Source organism: Fragaria vesca, linkage group LG1 (genome assembly GCF_000184155.1).
Source record: "Fragaria vesca subsp. vesca linkage group LG1, FraVesHawaii_1.0, whole genome shotgun sequence".
Classification (NCBI taxonomy): Eukaryota; Viridiplantae; Streptophyta; class Magnoliopsida; order Rosales; family Rosaceae; genus Fragaria; species Fragaria vesca.
This window is the reverse complement of record NC_020491.1, coordinates 14,590,725-14,610,212: the sequence shown is the minus strand read 5'-3', so window position 1 is coordinate 14,610,212 and position 19,488 is coordinate 14,590,725. Positions and strand designations below refer to the sequence as shown.

The 19,488-nt window shown below is 39.2% G+C and overlaps 3 protein-coding genes across 3 annotated transcripts; 2 read left to right on the top strand and 1 right to left on the bottom strand.

Moving 5' to 3' along the window:
• The first annotated feature begins 2,347 nt into the window (after positions 1-2,347).
• Positions 2,348-5,982, top strand: LOC101292932. Its single transcript, XM_004288221.1, has 6 exons — positions 2,348-3,012; positions 3,115-3,160; positions 3,997-4,111; positions 4,287-4,354; positions 4,528-5,160; positions 5,248-5,982. Exons 1-6 carry the CDS (start codon positions 2,942-2,944, stop codon positions 5,740-5,742), a joined length of 1,428 nt encoding a protein of 475 aa, XP_004288269.1. The 5' UTR covers positions 2,348-2,941; the 3' UTR covers positions 5,743-5,982.
• A 1,266-nt stretch (positions 5,983-7,248) lies between these two features.
• Positions 7,249-9,483, bottom strand: LOC101292633. The gene is made up of 3 exons (XM_004288220.1): positions 8,909-9,483; positions 8,324-8,511; positions 7,249-8,223 (listed from the first exon to the last, which is right to left on the bottom strand). The coding sequence occupies exons 1-3, from the start codon at positions 9,471-9,473 to the stop codon at positions 7,534-7,536; spliced, it is 1,443 nt and encodes a 480-aa protein (XP_004288268.1). The 5' UTR covers positions 9,474-9,483; the 3' UTR covers positions 7,249-7,533.
• A 2,623-nt stretch (positions 9,484-12,106) lies between these two features.
• On the top strand, positions 12,107-14,835 carry LOC101296815 (GTP-binding protein At2g22870-like). Its single transcript, XM_004289313.1, has 4 exons — positions 12,107-12,545; positions 12,646-12,715; positions 14,207-14,369; positions 14,455-14,835. The coding sequence occupies exons 1-4, from the start codon at positions 12,107-12,109 to the stop codon at positions 14,662-14,664; spliced, it is 882 nt and encodes a 293-aa protein (XP_004289361.1). The 3' UTR covers positions 14,665-14,835.
• The last annotated feature ends 4,653 nt before the right edge of the window (positions 14,836-19,488 follow it).

Sequence of the window (19,488 nt, the reverse complement as noted above, 5' to 3'; positions counted from 1 at the left end):
GAGAGAGAGAGAGAAGATTTAGCTAAGGGTATCTTAGTCATTTTAGTTGATGTGGACTTGTATATGTGTCAAATCGTGAGCCACGTCAGGTTGATAACGGGCTCAATTGATAAAATGGACAAAATTGTTGAGAATTTAAAATACAAGGGTATACTAGTTTGATTTAAAAATCGAGAGACAAAACTGTTTTAAAAAGTAAAATAAGTGATAAGTATTTTCTTCTAAATTTATTGCATTCTTATAGGGTCGTCCTAACCTCCACGTGGTGGGGACAGCCTACCTAACAATTACTCCTAAATCCTAATGTGATTAACTTATCATGGTTTAAGCAAATAGACAAGCGCGAAAGGCTAGCAATCTGAAACCTTGTTTCGTGGAGCAGGCATCGTTGAACCACAACGGATTCCCGATTGCAATATACGGCCCAACGCGGTTCCTTCAAGTCAGAGAAGCAAGTAGTTTGGTATGCAACTATGCATATTTATTTGAGGGCGGCAACGCGACAACTTTTGATTGGTGGTGGTTTTTTATGGTTTCACTATGTGACAAGTTCGGGCGTTTTGAGTTCCTTCTAGACGGGATATGTGATCGTTTTTCCAAGTCAGCCAGGCGACGAGCCTTGGTGCGATCGAGGCCACTCTATAATTTAAAAAGCGGCGGAGGAGGAAAATTTGGTTCTTGGAAGCGCTTGGTATAACAATTTTGGTCGATGTGCGGCGTTCATGGTCTGGTGGCGTCTCTGGTCACCATACTAATTCGACGACGACATGCAGCTTCTAATGAACTGGAATTGATATAAATGGATGGGGATAAGAGTTTGGGTAGTGGGCTCTTGGGCCTCTACCTTTTTTGGGCTTATTTTTGTTAGTTTAATGGTCTTTAGAGGTAGTTTAGTATTGAAGACCCCTAGTCTACACAACTCTAACAATGGTACTTTTGCTTAGAGTGGTGTACGTACGTTATTTTCTTTCTAGTGTAGTGTACACCGTTTTGGACTTAGTTTTTTGGATGCACCTTTAGGTTTTAGTAGTAGTTTGAATAATAAGTTTGTTCTTGATCATCTTGTATTAGAGCTTTCTCTTGTTTGACCTAGTAGTATTTGTCGTATGTTTTCATTCCACTGGAATACATTCGTTGCTTAAAAACAAAAAACTTATCATAATGTCAACCGTCATACTCACTTATTCATCTCAGTTATTCATTATGGATGTCTAAAAATTTCTTTAAAATGAGCAATACACTCTACTGTGATTGATCTCACTCATAATACTAATACCCATTAGGTTTCAAGTTATTTTGTTCCATAAATAAACAATGTTTACAATTTGACGATCGCAAATCTTGATCATTTTGATCATTCCCCCTTTTGCACTATAAGATTTTTGGATGCGTTTAACTTCCATTAATTTGGGTCTAATTATGTACTTATCATATCAATCAAAATGGATGCATATGGACATGTCAATATAAACTTGTAAAATACACTCTTTCATATCAAACCCGTTCACACAACACCACGATCCCGACGGCGTAGAGGCAAAGATATCTACGGCAAGATCATGATTCTTTGACCTTGATATCCATGTCCCATTGCACAGACAATTGTCCAGGTCACCACCTTGTGTACTCTGCCTAGGATAAACCCCCCTGTCTCTCTCCAACAGTTTTATAGCTGTAAAATCCCGAAACAGATTCCTGCTTAACAATCCACAGTCTATCTTAAACCCGAGCCGCCGCACCTTTGCCGAAGCATCATCATCACGGCGGATGCGGTGTCAGCAGCTCTCCCTCCGCCACGTGGTGCAGTGATTTTGTACGTGGCTGGTTGGTAACCAAAGTCTCAGTCCTCCTGGGAAGCCTCGATCAACCCTAATCTAACACGTTTTTCTGTTCCCCACAAATACAGTAAAGAAAGCAACAGAGAGGCCAGCAGTGTTTTTGTTATTTTTATTTTTTCTTCTTTCTTTTTTTCTTTTTTTTTCTAGGGATCAGTGTTTGTTATATTAATCGACGAGTCTCGTATATCCATCCCATCTTTTTCGGTCTGTTTATTTCTGTCACCAGCAAACCAATTTTTCTAAATTTAGGGACATATATATATAGCTGGGACTCACTGATCCTAGCTAAGCTATTATTCTAAGGGCGCCTCTGTGTTTTCCACAATCCAATAAGTTCTCTTCTAGCTTCTTCCTCTGTTAAATTTCGCTTCTGTGTACAACAGAAGGGCTCTCTGTGTGTTCAGGTCAGTCTCTGCTGGATTTTGTTACTTTCTATACGATCCCAACAAAGAATTTCAATCAATGTCAATGAATTCCAAAAGATTTTGATCTGGTTTTGTTCATAATTCAGATTTCTTTCAGTTTTGAACTTTTGATTCATCACTACAATTTATTCTCTTTCATTCTTGTTTGGATCAACAATTTGATTCTTCAAGAGAATTGAACTCTTGTCTTGGGTTAAAACGTTTTGACTCTGATAGTTGGGTCTTTTATTTTCCGTTGTGGAGTGAATCAACGTAGTTTGTTTTATATATCTGAAATTGCCACTGTATTTCCGGGTCAAAACAATCAAATTTTCTTCACAAATTCCCAGTCTTCTCCTTGATTGAATATTCTTTAGGTAATCATCAGGTAAATCTTCGTTCTTCTTATCCTTCTACAACTAGAAAGCAACACGGAATCCCAATTCAATCATACATAGGTGATATTTCAACTAACTTAAGAACCAAGCTAGACGCCGCTCTCTTATCCTTTTCCCAAGTTATCTTGAATTTACGGGTTCTTTTAATTTAGAATGGTTTTTGAGACGGTCTCAATTTAAATACTTTGTTTCTTGTTTATATATACTGATATTCAGGTGAAGCAAACCAGCAATGTTATCTCCTTGCTGCAACAAAGCAGCTGCAATCTCAGTATTGTACATGTGTTGATAACTGAAGAAGATGGAGGTAATCTACCAGCCCTATATCGACCCCGAGTACGAATGCCTCATCGAAAGAATCTACCCGCCGTGGTATGCATCTATTTCATCTATGTTTTCATTCTCGCCTAAAGTATAAGCTATGGAGAATCGATCAGTGCATGATCACCTCTATTTTCTGGCTTGGCTTTGCAGGGTTTGTATCGACAACGACACATGCAAAGATTGCACCCTCGTGAAGGTTAGATCATATGTTAGTTTGATAAACATTGTTGCCTACTCGTTCATCATGCTTTAGTCTAGCTACTTGTTCTTTAACAAGTTCATACATGTTACAATATTATTAGTCTATCGTGTCGGTAGGTGATGGACATCGGTTTGATTTGGAGCTCTACATAAAAGAAAAAAAAAATATCTTTGTGTTGTTGGGAAGTTGCTTTCAAATTTTTTAGTGTCCAAGTGAGTCATCCATAGATTTCAGAAGGAGAGGAGATACCATGGATCAACAAAAAAAACTATAATCCCTTCCATTATGGTTTGCTGCCAAACACAACAGACGTAGTAGTACTCAATTCTTAAACTACGTAATACCAAAAAAAAAAAAAAAAAAACTAAAGTTAGATCCCATAAACCCGACTAATCTCACATATAACTAACTTAGAGCCTAGAGGGATCGAGTGGCTTGGTGTCACCAGGTGGAGGCCATTGAAATGAGAGAAAGAGATGGAAAAGCTTTAGTAGCTATCGTCATTTATTTTCTGTCACTTTTTCCAGTTTCCAAACCCTGCAGGGTTACCAGTTCCATGCAAGGTTTCGTCACTTTTAAGCTTCCAACCCTCTCTATCTCTACGCAACCAGATACCCAGAAAACCCAAACCAGATGACATCATCTAATTATATATAGCCAGACCAGGAAAACTACCATGGACCCGATTGCTATACCTGCAAAAAACACATAGAGAGGTAGTACTTTGAAAAGTTCATCGATTAGGTTAAGGAGTGAGAGAGATGAAAATGATATGCATGAGACCTGGAAAAAGCTCTGTTTATTTTTACTTATACAAGCTTTTTTCACAGGTTGACAGTGCAAACAAGCACGGGATTTTACTGGAGATGGTCCAAGTTTTGACCGATCTTGATCTTGTTATTTCCAAATCTTATATTTCCTCTGATGGTGGATGGTTCATGGATGGTAATTGTTTTTTTTTTTGTGCATTATATATTACCTCATTTAATAATTTCTTTTCGTTTTGATATAAAGAAAAGATGTGTATGCATGAGTCATCCCCACGAGTAGAGAGTAAAGTATACTTGCTTGGCAGATTGGTTCATGTGGATTTGTTTTGATTTGCATGGTGTGGTTGCAGTGTTCCATGTGACGGATCAACTCGGCAACAAAGTCACTGACGAGAGCATCATACTTTATATTCAGCAGGTCTCTTTCTCCCTCTGAAATATTGTCTTTTTTCTTTTCTGTTTTTTTTTCTTTTTGGCTAAGGTTTTTTTATTTTTATTTTGAACATAATTGAGCTGCTCAACTTTAATATATTGTAAGTTGGGCATACATTCTTTTACATTGTTTTAACAACAAATTGATGAATGTTGCAGGCACTTTGTGCTAGGAGGGGAGGGATTACTAAGGAGGCAAGAACATGCTTAGGAAAAGAAGTGGCACCGGGAGTGAAAGATTTAGCCCTAGAAATGACCACCAAGGATCGACCGGGGTTAATGTCTGAGATATCTGCGGTCCTCGTTGAGCTCGGCTGCAACATTACTGCAGCCGTAACTTGGACCCACAGCTCCCGAACAGCGAGTATCTTCTATGTCGAAGATGGGTTGAAAGGAGGGCCTATTATGGACCCAATAAGGCTATCAAATGTACAAGAGCAGCTAGAAAATGTGATTGAAGCCCATCACGAGAAGGGCGAGAAGAGGAGTGTGAGGCTGACCACCCCCGCGGCGGGCCGGACCCACACGGAGCGGCGGCTCCACCAGTTGATGTACGGGGACGATGACTACGAGATGTGTCGGGGCTGCGATGGCGGTGATAAAGGACACAAGAAGGGTTGTGACCGAACCCATGTGTCGATAGAGAGTTGCAAGGAGAAAGGGTACTGGATTGTTAATGTAAGATGCAGAGATCGTCCTAAGCTGTTGTTTGACACAGTTTGTGCTCTCACTGACTTGCAATATGTTGTGTTCCATGCTCTGGTTTCTTCCAGGGGCACCATGGCTGATCAGGTACATCTTAATCAACAGTTCAGATTTACAACATTGTGATGTATATTTTCTTTTCTATGGGATAATGGTGATTTTTAATGTTGACAGGAATATTTTGTGAGGCACAAAGATGGCTACACTTTGAACGCAGAAAGTGAAAGGCACAAGCTCACTCTATGTTTAGTTGCTGCAATAGAGAGAAGGATCTCACAAGGATTGAGACTTGACATCTGCGCCAAAAACCGGATGGGACTACTATCTGACATCACAAGGGTTTTCCGAGAGAGTGGTTTATCAATAACAAGAGCCGAGATCGGAACATATGGCGAGAGAGCCGTGGGATCAATTTATGTGACAGATACTTCAGGTCACGATGTGAATCTGAACCTAGTGGAATCGGTGAGAAAGGAGGTTGGAGGATCTGTGATTGCAGTTCACAAACCACAGACTTGGGCTGCTCATGGTGGTTCTTCAAGGACAAGCCGAAGAGTACCAAACACAAGAGTAGAAGATGAAGAAGATAGACCAAGATTGTCATTTGGAAGTTTGGTCTGGTCTCAACTGGAGCGCCTTTCAAGCAGCTTTGGACCCATTAGATTATAGAGTTTCAGGTTACTTCCATGATGTTTTCTTGTATCCATGAATGCCATATGTGTAAATAAGTTTGTAGATTCAGGACAGCAGTTTTTCTCTCCTTCCTAGCCAGTTAGCTTGTTCCAGTTCAATCAAGAATTCAATATAACCTAGATCGCTTTTATTTTGGAGGAAGATTTGGAACTGATATTAATCCTACTATCCTAGTCGCATGCCCATTTGAGCCTGAGGCTCATAGGTACTGTACAGAGCAGTTATCACACAGGGCACAGGGTTATTAGGAAGTTTTGTTAACATATACTAGCTGCAGAACCAGCAACATCGACACCAAAAAAAAAGAGAGAAAATGATTTAGAGAAAAAGAAAACCACATAACCTGCATATACGTAGGCTACCTGACAGTAACACTAAATCAGAAGGGAATCTGCTGATACTATTTCAAGCAGAAGGAAGAAGGGTAGGGGTGGTAATAAGTAGAACAGGCAACTAAAGATGTCATGAAAGAAGAGAATGTATATCACTTCTCGAAATGCTTGTTCCCCAAGAACTCAGGGAGTGCTTCAAATCCCGGAATTCAAATGCACACAAGTATACAAGATGGTTATCCAAAAAGTTGAAAATAACTAAATCAATGGGAATGAAAGTTTTTACGCTCTGCTTCTTAGTAACAGCATTACAATACACATATGTGCTTGTGCTGAGGTGTGCACACGTTCAATCTGAAAATCTAATTTGACAGCAGCGGATCTGAGGATTTGTAGAAAATGAGTACAATGTGTGCAGTGTAATTGATTTGGAAAATTAAGGGATGGCATTTTGGCTTATCTGACTTTTATTAGGAGCTAATATCTCGCTGCATTGCAACAATTGTCTTCAGAACTTATGAAGAACAACAGGAAATTGTGCTATAAGGCACTTGCACTCTTATGCGGAAAGACTTATGAAAAACTGACTATATAACTAGACAATATGCTTAACATCAAGTGACACTAAGACACTAAGATGAGTATTAAATTATAATTTTAAGCAGTTTATCAGTGAAGTTTCTAAATTTTTTTAGGGTAAAATATTGTATAGTCCTTGTGGTTTGAAGTCGACATCTGTTTAGTCCTTATGGTTTTATTTTAATCTGAATAGTCCTTAAAGTCACGATTTTTCATCCAAATAGTCTTTATGGTTTTATTTTAATCTGAATAGTCCTTAAAGTCATGATTTTTCATCCAAATAGTCCTTATAACTTTTAATTGAGAAAATTAGTCGGAATGACTATTTGGATGAAAAATCATGACTTTAAGGACTATTTAGATTAAAATAAAACCATAAGGATTATTTGGATGTAAAATTGTGACTTTAAGGACTGTTCAGATTAAAATAAAACCACAAAGACTAAACAGATGTCGACTTCAAACCATAAAGACTAAACAAATTTCAATTCTTTCTTTTAATATCAGGTCACTGGCTAGCTCTGGCAAATCTGCTCAACTCCCCCAAGGAATAACCATTAAAGAACTTAGTGACAAAACGAAAAGGTATCTAGCATTCAGGCTTACAGTGTGGATAAACTTTAAAGTACAATTTTATATGAAATAAACAGATCAAGAATATTTTCTTGGTGCTGTAATTACTACACATAAATACATCCTTGCATAAGAAATGATAATCCAGTATTAAACCTTTTGTACAATCATAGTCCCCCATAGCCTAACTCAGACTAAAAGAAACCTTTCACAAGCTATTCACATTAAGGGATGAATCAAACAAATAGGCCACATTGACCTAATAAGGGTTCTTATTTAGTCATCATATGACATCAATGTCATCAACGTCAAGCCAGTCATTAGATTCTTTGGTCTCTGGATTACGGGAACTTACCTGAGACCCAGCACGTCTGATTTCAACAGAGTTGTTGTCCTTATCTGAATCAGGAGAACTTCTGCTTAGCTGAACCCAGTCTCTTGAATCTTTGGCTGACGAGTCAGAGCCAGATGTGGCCTTCTTGTAACCTGATGGCACATCTGTATCATCATCCTCAAGATCACTGAATGATACATCCTCGTCGTTCTCTATAGGGATGGAAGTTCCACCAACACCATCCCCATCCATCTCTGATTCCTCTTTCAACCAATCATCAGCATCATCCTCATCTTTTTCATCCAAGACTTTAGATGAAGATGTGGAGGGCGGCAGTGGATATTTGGTCTCTTTCACTGGTTTTTCTTCAATAACGGGCTTGTCAACAATTTGGATCTCACTACTCTGGACTGGATGCTTCTCTGTCTCAATATCAGCTGTTGATGGTAGAGGAGCTGATCTCATGGTAGATGTTTCGGGTGGCACTAAGTCAGACTGAGGCACAGAAAGTTGCTGTTCTTTGGGAGAATCAGTAATTCCTTTTGAAAAAGCAGCGGTACTTAGTGAAGGGTCAGATTCAGGCTTTGCCATATTTCCCTTCTTCAACTCATGAGACAACATTGCTCTAACTTCTACTATCTGCAGAGTTATCATAAAGTCAAGCATAGCACCATAACCAACCCAAAAAAAATAATCAAAAACGGGAGTGTTGGATCACTGTCGCATAAAACCAACTTACCTTTGGTGTAGACAAAAGCTCAGTATCTTGTTTACTCAGTCTAGGATGCAAGAGCACAAAGTAAATCATCCAGAAGTGAGATTCACTCATATGCTCAGGGCAAAGTTCTATCCTGAGAGCAGCCAACGCCGGTGCAAGACGTTCAACAGCCAGAGCATGCTCTTGTTGGACATCAGACAATTCGAAATCTACAAAACCAAAACTCAAAATGTTCTCATTTCTGTGCAAGTCAAAGTTCCAACAATGCTAATCATAAATTACATAAACCCATCATAACTTCAATTATTGAGCCCCGCAATAAACCAGCCTACGCAAATCAACAACACCTCCACTCTGATTTCACACTTCAGCCAAAATGTGAATGATTTCTTTTCCCCCAAACCGCATTCTTACCTGAGATTCACCTCATTCTTACTGAATGACCTCTGATCAAAACAAACACCAAATCTATTTGCAAAAAATAAATATCTCATATCAAATCCTTCATAAAAACACTAATTTACACTAAAATAAACAAAATCACGCATCAATTGAACACACATTGAATCAAATTAGTCGAAAAGTTCAATCGAAAGTCGAGCATACCATCTGATTCTTCATCATCAGAGAGAGGAAAATCAAGCCAAGTCTCCGGATGCATAGAGATATTTCTGACGAACGCAAGAACCTCCGGCGTGACACCGAGAGCAATCCCAGCCGCCTCGGCCTCCTCCTCCGATCCAAACTGAAGCAAATTCGAAGCGATCTTAGTGAACTCGGAAACTTTTATATTGCTCGAAAACTTCGAGATCTCGCTCTTGAACTTCCCGCCGATCTCCGCGAAATCGCTTCGGATTCCGGCGATCACGTCCTCCTCGGAGACCTCGGGATCGGACGGCTGTCCCTGCTCGGCGGGTTTCGGCGCGGCCGCATCGGGCGGTGGGGCGAGGAAGGATGCGACGCCCCAGAACTGGCGGGTTAGGGTTTTGGTGAGCTCGGAGAGGTCGCCTTTGACGCCGCCGCGGGGATCGGAGGACGGCGAGCCGGGTTGAGGTGAGTTGGGGTCATTGGAGTTAGGGTTTTGGTTGGTGGTGGGGTTGGGATTGGTGTAGTCGTCTTCGTCGTCGTCGAGTTTGAGAGAGTTGGCGATGGATTTGGCGAGCCACGACATTGTGATCGGAAAATCGGAAAGCTTCGAAGGCAAGGCTAGTGTGTTTTCTCTGACTTGCAGAGTCGGCCTTCTTGAATGTTGGGTAAAGCGATTTCAGAGTCCTGTTACGGCGTCGTTCTGGCTTCGGGAATTTTTAATTAGGTTTGCAATAATTCAGAAAGTACAAATTAACCTATGTACAAAAAGGAAAAAGGATTTTGTAACAAAAAAAAACAGGGAAAAAGGATCTATATACAATTCACCTTGCTAACATGATTTTTTTTGCAAAAATGTAAACATCATTGCATTTTTGGTAACAGTGTGATTAAAATTGCATGTTTTGTTTGGATCCGGATCCTCTCCTAATAAACCTCTGCTAATATTACCCAATAAAGAGATCTCGGCCGTCTATTCTCAATGGATGGTCATGATTAGCTTTTGAGATGTTTTCTCTTGTCTTTTCTCATCTATTATATCGTCTCTCTCTTCGCAAATTCTCGACAGAGATGAAAATCTCATCTATTGTACCTGCAAATTAATCTCACACCTTGCTTTCCTCCCATCTCTCCCTCTTCTCTATCTTTCGATTACGAGTCAAAAAATAATCAAGATCCTTGGGTTGAAAGTGGCTTGTGCATGGGCTCGAAGAGTTCCGAGAACCAACAGTGAGTACCATCTGGTCCAAATGTTAGAACATCTTCTACAACTGGAGTTGGCTTGCAAGAGTTGTTGGAGCTGATTGATATAAACTGAATGTCCTAAATGTTGTGCAAAAGGGTGTGTTTGATCAAAAACGGAGGCCCCTCGTACAGTGGAGGAGGGTATAGTAGTTGAATGATGATAATACATCTGAAGATGTTTGTTCAATTATACAATCTCTGGAGAAATTCAGGCTTATGTTGGCAGACCAATCAAGTTTCCATTAAAACCCGTTTACACAATCCAAAGTTCCAAACCCATAAACCAAAGTCACAATCTCTGCCGACCCATCTTGAATTTCCTCCACAATCAAAACAACCCAATCAATAAACCACTTCCGGCATGAAGATCAAGCTTCACGGCGAGCTTGTCGAGGTCACTTCGCATCAGAAGCTTACCGCTGCCAGAGCAAGAAAGATCGACGCAACGGTGAGCAATGTCGTGGCACTCGTTGATGGTCACAAGAACGCTGAAGAGGCTAGGATTGTGTTTTCATCTCCGTCGGAGCTTTTGAAGATGGCGAGGATGAGAGAGAGAGAAAGAGAGAGAAGAGGCTGGCGAAAATTTTGAGAGAGAGACGATAATATCACCTAGAAAATGTAAGTGTAATCCTGGCCATCCATTGAGAATAGACGGCCGAGATCTCTTTATGGGGTAATATTAGCAGAGGTATATTAGGAGAGGATCCAGATCCGTTTTGTTTACCACTTGGGTTAAAAAAAAAAAGAAAGTGGGATGGTAGATTAGTGTGTCAGCGGTAGTCCGTTTATCATTAGATAATCTTATAAGATTAGTATTTATGTCTAAAAAGCATTTGAGAAAATTGTGTCTCCATCAAAGAAATCTTATATTTAAGTCATTTAATTGTACGAGAATTGTAGTAAGCCCAATGCAAAAAAAACTTATAGCATTGCATGGTTTTAATTATTCAGCTTATGTTCTCTAATGACTCTGATTCTCTCAGGCCTCGTTTGGTTCGCAGAAAATAACTTATGGTTTCAATAGGCGGCAGCGCTCTCCTGAAGATGTCGTTCATGTTCTGGTGTCGGCATAGCCCTATGGCGCTCATGAATGGCGGGAGGTTGCCTTGAAGGATTCGACGACCGATCTTGCTTTGGTTTTTGGGCTGTGGGCCTTCGGCTATGGAGGATAGCTCTCGACATCGACGAGGATTTTGCAAGGGCGTTGACGTCGTCGACTAGAGGGTGGTGGTGGCGTTGTGCCTAGTGGCCATGGACTGGGTTGATTGGGCTCATGCTTGGAAGGATGGTTATCCCCCATGGTTGTCGACGACAGATGTTGGAAGATAGTTGGGCGTCGATCAGAGTTAGACTCCAGTTTCCACTGTCGGCAGTCAAGGTTGCCGAAGAATGCGACGTTGCAAGTGGCTGGACAAAATAAGTTTATTTAGGTTTGGGCTATTGATGCTTGGGTTTGGATTTGGGCATTTGGGTTTGGGCTTGGACCTAGTCTCAAGTTAGGGAAGCGAACCTCGGCTCGTGGACCAAAACAACTTGGGTTGGCAGAAGTGGAGGATGGTAAATTCATGGCCTCCGGTTCGGGCACACCAGAGCATGATGCCTCTTCTGAGGCAGATGGAGACTAATTGCCTTGTGGGAGGAACAAAGATTCTTATACTAATTGATTGGAGTATTCCCCTACTTAATGATGGACATGTACACTGTTGGGTCTTTAAACCTCATGTTGATATGTAGGTTTTTTTGATCGGTTTGTATATGTTAATAGCTTTCTAGTGTAATCGTCTATTTTATGGACGGTTTTGTGGTTTTTCATTTTAATTTTAATATATAAAAAATAAAAAGAGTAACTTGATCTTGTATAGTATCCACCTAGCCTAACAATAGTTGGTCCTAACTCCTACCATTGAGCCAATCGAGTCGTCGTTAAAGACGTGGTCTTTCCATTTTCCACAGCCTCACTCGAACCCAAAAACAATGGTACTTCGAAACCGTCTGCTTTTCACTTCCATATTCTTATCGCCACCTCCCTCTCCCTCTCTAAAACCCCAACCTCTCACACTCACCTTCCCAACCTCAACCACCCCAAAACCCTCCCGGCATGTCTCCTCAGCCTCGAAAACCACACCCATCTTGGAGAAAGACCGCGCCGTCCTCTTCGTCCCGCCCGGAGTCGACCATGATGAGGTGACCCAAGACACGGTCCTACCCGGGTCCAACATCGTCATCGGACCCTACGCTGGCGATGCCAAGATTAAGGAGGTGGTGTTTGTGAAGAGCAGTAGTAGAGCTAAGGACTGCCCCAAACATGACCGCCCCGAGTTTGCTATACTGGGCCGGTCCAATGTGGGAAAGTCTTCGCTTATCAATGCCTTGGTTAAGAAGAAGGATGTTGCTCTCACTTCTAAGAAGCCAGGTTTGGTTTTGTTTCATAAAGAAAAGTTGGTTTCTTTTTTTGAGGTTTTGGTGGTTTTGATGTGTTTGGGTTTGTGGGTGTTGCTTGTTTTTTTGTGTAGGGAAGACTAAGTTGATCAATCATTTCTTGGTGAACAAAAGTTGGTACATTGTGGATTTGCCTGGTTATGGGTGAGTACTGAGTAGTGAGTACTAGTATCAATTGAAAATTTTAGCTTGTGAACTTTGTTCTTCTTAAGCTTATGAAGTGCGTGTCAAGTGTAAGGTCAAATTGATCTGTTAGCTTCTCCTCCTTGGGATTGTGGTGTTTTTATGATAATTAGATTGTTTATATTATGTAGCTGTTTGTAGTTCAATTGTACTACCGAAACTCAGAAAGTCTTGAACTTAACTGGAAGTAAGTGCTCTAAATGAGTTGAATCAGTTTTACCAAGCCAGCAATACAGATAATCTTTGTTTAATAGTCGGCATTTGCACTTTTTTGTGATCTGAAAGGTGATGCAAGCTTACTGGGCCAGTGAAGTCCAACCAGACTAAGTATCAGTATGAGAGTTTGCACCGAGCACATAACAGTTATTTTTCACTTAGCTGCAATTATCTAACTAAAGGATAGAGTTTTTATATAGGATTCCATTTAGTTGGGATTGAGGCTTTGGTGAATTGACTAACTAGATATGATTATCTTTGTCTGATGGCATTATCTTATGTGGTTCCAATAGTCAGCTGAATTTAGTGTTGATTAGCGTGCAGAGAGTTTACTACAAAATGATACCTATTTCTGCTTCAAGACTTGCACGCAGCATTCTTATGGCCTTTTTTTACTTTAAAGTTACAAGTTCTAAGTTCAGTTTGTTTGACATGCACTAGTTGATGGCAAGGAATTGACTCTGACTATGGATAGATTTAGGACAGGGAATCCTATCTGGTCAGGTTATTTATGATTTTAACAAGATTGGTCACATGGTAACTGTTGTTACTATAGGTGTTTAGAAAAGTATGTTATGGTTTGCTGTGTCAACTGTTGTTTCTAAGTTCATGTTTCTGGATGTGCCAGACTTTACAGTCAGTCCTAGTTGTTAGAACTTAGAAGCTGTTTGACAGCGCCCCCATTTTCCGTAAAGCAACCCTATATTACCTATGAGATGCCCAGAATGACCTGGTGTTCTCTTCATACTCACAAAGCCGGTGTCTTAGTGTTTTCAGTAGATTTGAATGCACAGCTCCCATGGAGGTTGAGGAAGAATTAGTGGATGTTAATCAATACGAGTCATTTCATGTTACTAGTGATTGAGAGTCTGAGACCTTATATTGTGCTGTGGGAGTTGATTACAAAATGATTAATCATGTTTGACCCAAGGAAAAAAGAATGATGAATCTTAAATTTTTCTCTGGTTGCATCTTTAGCTGTAATTTTGGTAATCATATCTAATTGTGAAGATAATGTTGCTTATAAGATTGCTAACTATTTATCCTGGAGTTCTGTTACCCTCATGTTGCTAAATTGTTTGAACTCATATTTATAACATCTCAACCGAAACAATTAGGTAGAACTCCAGTGGTTTTTTTTTTTTTTTCAAAGAAAGTATATCTTACAACTGAGGAAATTACCTTTAGCCTCCTCTTATTCTAATTTTAATCTCTAGCAGTTCACCTTGTTTCCAGGTTCGCTAAAGCTCCAGAAGCTGCACGGATGGATTGGTCTGCATTCACAAAAGGTTTCTTTTTAAACAGAGATAATCTTGTTGCTGTTCTACTTCTTGTTGATGCCAGTGTTCCACCTCAGAGGATTGACCTAGACTGTGCGAATTGGCTTGGACGAAACAATGTATGCTGGTTTCTTATATGAAATACTTTCTCTTTTAACCTCATGATAATGCCCTCATGGTCTTTTCTTCTTTTTCTGCATTTAGATACCAGTGACTTTTGTCTTCACGAAGTGCGACAAAATGAAAGGGGGCAAAGGTAAAAGGCCTGACGAGAACCTCAGGGATTTCAAGCAGTTCATTGCAGAAAACTACAAGCAACATCCCCCATGGATCATGACTAGCAGCGTAACTGGTTTGGGCAGGGATGAACTTCTGCTTCACATGTCACAGCTTAGAAATTACTGGGATCAATAGTCTGTATTATCATGATTCTTGCTGATTCCTCAAATGCAGAGGGAGAAACTTCTTCGCTTAGAATTAAGACTTCAACTCTGTTGCCCATAGCTTTTCTAATGGGCTTTATTAACCTCCGCTAACAGTTGTATATATATAGTGCTGGTTATGATCAATCCAAATGTTATGATCATGTGTATGTTAATTTATCTAATATATGCAAATAGGTTGGGAATATTGTGAATGCATGACGCGTTTTTTTCTTTTTTTCTTTTACGAAGAAATTAAAGAAACCAAACATCAATCCAATAGCTTCTGATCACAATATTCTCAATCCAAAAACAATGTTTATGATCAAGCATATGGTACTATAAAATACCACCGAAAAATCTCAAAATATAACAAGTTTAATACTTTAGTAGATAAATAAGTGTAATTATTATGAATTAAAAATAGAACTAACAGGGGACGGTGCCCCCCGATAGGTGAGGCAAAGTGATAATGATCCCTCAAAATCATCAACTAAATAAATAGTAATATCTCCATCATTGATCACATCATGCGTATATCATTCACAACACAAAAGACAGAACTGAGTTGTCCCTTTAATAATTTTCTCAATAAGTACAAACCATTGCCATATCACCTAGTTCTCCGACTATAAGCAACGAACCAACTTAGGTAAGCGATTTGATCACCACACACCACTCGTTTTCTCGGCCGCCTGATTGTCCCCTACACTCTTTAGTGGCGGCAAATTTTGAACCTTCTCCTCCATATAGAGTTGATACAATTTTGTTGTGTGGCTGCTTAAGTTACTAGGAATAGATGCACATTTTACGTATGTTGGTATACCGGCCACTAGCATGGCTAATATGAGCGTCACCTTTTTTGTGGTGTCAAGAACCATGGTGAGGTCCGACCGCAACATACATCTTGTAACCCAACATATAAGCTACCCAACAATACTCAAAAACGGCTAAAACCTCGCCGGAAAGCCACATTTCCAGCCTCACCAATATGCCTCCACAAGCATGCTTTGAAGATTAGAAATGAGATTTTTTGTCTGACATTTAAGGAAATGAGACACTTTGTACTGCATTTAAGACAATAGAGATTTCTTCCCACTCACTCAACATCACATTTACAACTAGTAATATTATGGGGGCCCATAGTACAAGTTTAAGTGGATCTAGTCTACCACAAAGAGGGAGATAAACATTACAAATCGTGTCTCATTGTCTCTATCCTCTTTTTCTTCCATTAATTAGATCTCCATTAATGTATGCATTAACAATGTACAACAACTAAATTTGGGTGATTGAAAGTGTTTATTTATTATTTATTAAATAAATTTCATTTCAATAAACTTCTATTAAGTATTGGTTATAATCACAATACCTATTATGACTTCAAAGGCAAACATTGATGAACTAAAGAACTCAATATATATTCTCACTCGTAAGAGAAAAAATAGTCACGTTAGAATGACCAAAATTAGCAATAACCGAGACATGCATGTAACCACTAACCAAAATAGAGAGTTATTGGTTGGGCTATCACATAATACTTGTTTACATAAAATAGGCTGGTATTCATATTTCAAAATTAAAACGAACAAAAATTCAAAAAACACGACTTTAAACCGCCAGAATTCTAAATTTTATTGACATTAGAGACAAGCTAAAGTACGTTGACGAAATATATAATTGAAATGCACGACTTTAAACCGGCATAAATATGAATTTTATTGACAATGGAGTAATAGACAAGCCGAAGTTTAAGACAAAATATATACTTAGTTGTAATTAATTATTGTAATAGTTCATCAAAGTCCATATATAGGTACCCAATTATTGCTTTAATTAAATCCATATTTCCACAATGATCATGATCAAACAACTTCTGTACTGATGAGCTAGCTAGCATTACAACTGAAAGCAAAAAAATAAGTAAGGAACTCTTAAAAAAAACACAAATTCGAGAAAATGAGTTCACATATATGAGTTCACATATTCTCTCCAGCTAGTATAGGCAGTCTAGAACTACTTAATTTTTAGCTAGAGTTCAAGACTGGTCAGAGTTCCAGGGCTCAACATAGGAAAAGAGAACCAATGCTGCGAAGCCGGCGACAAATTCAACTTCAGATAGCTCGAGTCTCCCATGATATTCTGATGATCCACTGGCTTCTTCTGTTGCTGAGGAGTAATACTCAGCCCTAACGTCTCAGCCAAGTCCTTGTACATAACCGAAAACGGCGAAGTGCTGCCGGTAACCTTAGCCGAAACCGGAGAAGGAACATGTGGCGGTCCTCGTTGGATTTCGATAGGTGGAGGCGCCACACTCTGGAGGTTAGTCGAGCGAGTCGGCTCGTTCTGGTACTCGGGTGCACTGGTGAGCTTCTGGACAAGGTCACGAAAGTTGATGGGGTCGACTTTGTAGACTCGGGGAGGAGTCGGAGGGAGTGGCGCTACTGCCGGCTTCCGCCACGGTTTGGCTGAGTTTTTCTTGACGGAGTGGAGTGAGGAGTGGTGGTAAGGCAGTGGTGCTTGCTTGGAGGTGATTGAAGAGGATGAAGAGTAAGCAGCTTCCATTGTAGTGGATCTAGCTAGAGGTTTTGCGAGGGAGATGAGCTGAAGTTTGAGATGTGGGAGTTGTGAATATGCTATTAGTTTTACATATCTATATATATAGTTGGGGTGAGGGGAATAGGAGTGGGAAGTAAAGAAAGGCAACGACCTAGAAGCGAAGCCGTTGGGAAGAAGAAGAGAAGAAGGGGTTTCAAAGGTGCGGTTTTGTCTTGAGCCGTCGGCGGTGTTTTTAGTGTGACGCATGTAGGTAAGTAATACATGTGGTCAAATCTTTTTGTTTGACCATTTTTATATTTGTTATAAAACTAGAACTATTTTTATATTAGGTCAGGTCATACCTAAAATGCTTTTGTCAATTTCTTGCACACCTTTAGCTAAAGGAACAATTAAAATTGAAATCGTGTTTACCATCAAAAATGAGTTTGACTTCAACACGATCAACATCAACATCTCTTCAGCGGTGGAAAACATAAACAAAATGTAATCGTGACACTGAGTTACTCTAAGTTTTTCAACTTTTAAGCTGTATAATTCCCGTAATTTTATACAGCGTGTCTCTAAAGTCATGTTTGTTGTTTTAATTTATCAAAACTTATTTTTGTTTTAATATAATAAACATCAATGCTTTAATTATGATATGTAAATTACAACTATGTAGTGACAAAGTGTATGCTTTGTACTTAATAGATCTCTAAACAATCCATAGTATACTATAAAGATACTAGGAAGATTATGCTTGTGCTTCTGCTTGTGCTCCGTCACATGTGAGCTTTCTTTTTTATTTTTGGTTGATAAAACATGGTTTCTTCAAATACTTAGTCGGTCCGGATTACTTTGTGTCATTAGATCATGTTAAAATGCTTCCTTCTCTCTAACCATCAATAATATATTGTGATTTAAGAATCAACGTCGACGAGATTTGAACATGAGTATAGAGTTTTCATACCTAAATTCTTACAAGCTCGACCACTTGTAACCTGTAGATCTTCCACATTTACTTTTGAGTTAGTCATTGGTACAATGATAGTTAAGTAGGATTTAATTACTAGAATATGGTGTTTGGATTAAGAGGGAGATAGGAAAGAGGATAAACTACTTGCCTGCTTAAGAAAAAAAAAAAAAAGGTGTAGAAAAAGGTGGACCAGCCGCCCTTTTACTATACATCAAGGACCCTTTGATGAATTGATACACGTGCACACTCTTTCTTCTTCTTTCAATATTTGACCAGATCGATTATTTGTGAATAGCTCAATGATTGTGATAGTGCATGAAAAGAAAAAAGAAAACAGAGCTCTATTGATCTATCTTAGACTCGATCTTACTAATCCTCTGCTTGAGTAGGATTGTGTGTTTGATAATATAAACAAACGGTAGCGTTGTTACTGCACTTGGTAAGCTAGCCGCTCGAGAATGCATATATATGAACTAGTTCAGTTTCATTTTAAATGTCAGTCAAAGAGGTACGTGGAGTACTGTGAAAGGAAAAATTACTGATATGCAAGCATAAATAAAATATAATTAAGATGTCAATTCTTGAATTTCAATCTAATAACTGTATGAACATTTCCAACATATACAATATGTAAAACAAGTTCTTTGTATGATCGGTAAGCCACCTCTCGTGAATCGTTTGTTTATCAGTTTCATCACCTGTACTTGAAAGATGCCAAGCTACTATGCACGTTCTCACCGCTGTTGTAGTGTTGTTGAACATGAAAGTTATACTTAGCTAGCATGAGGATGGTAACTTAATTTTATGTTTGCCTCAAAAATGCAGAATCAGGGTGCTAATTATAGACACCCTAGTACCATAGACAACCCCGTGATTTATATGCCGCCCATATCAAATTACAACAATTTTCTTTCTAACCAAACCACGTCTGAACCGGCAAACTAGGTTTAATGGTTTATCATTTCTTAGGGCGTCCATTTGCACACCATTTCTCTCCAAAATATGAAACTAGTAATCTAACTCTAATGATCTGATGAGCAAACATGTTGGACGACTTGTTTTCATAAAGCTACTAAGTACTAATTAATGATCAAATCGTAATTACATGATTTCAATTTACTTATTGATATATTGCAAGATCGAATCAATAGTTTTCAGATAAATGCATTTAGAAATCTAGATTTAGCAATGTGTTTTTGCTTGTAATTGTTTTTGTTAATTAAGTATGGATACAAAAGAAGCATGTGAGTGTTGAATTGTCACCCAAGCATGAAGCATCTGCATAATATGTTTAAGACTAAG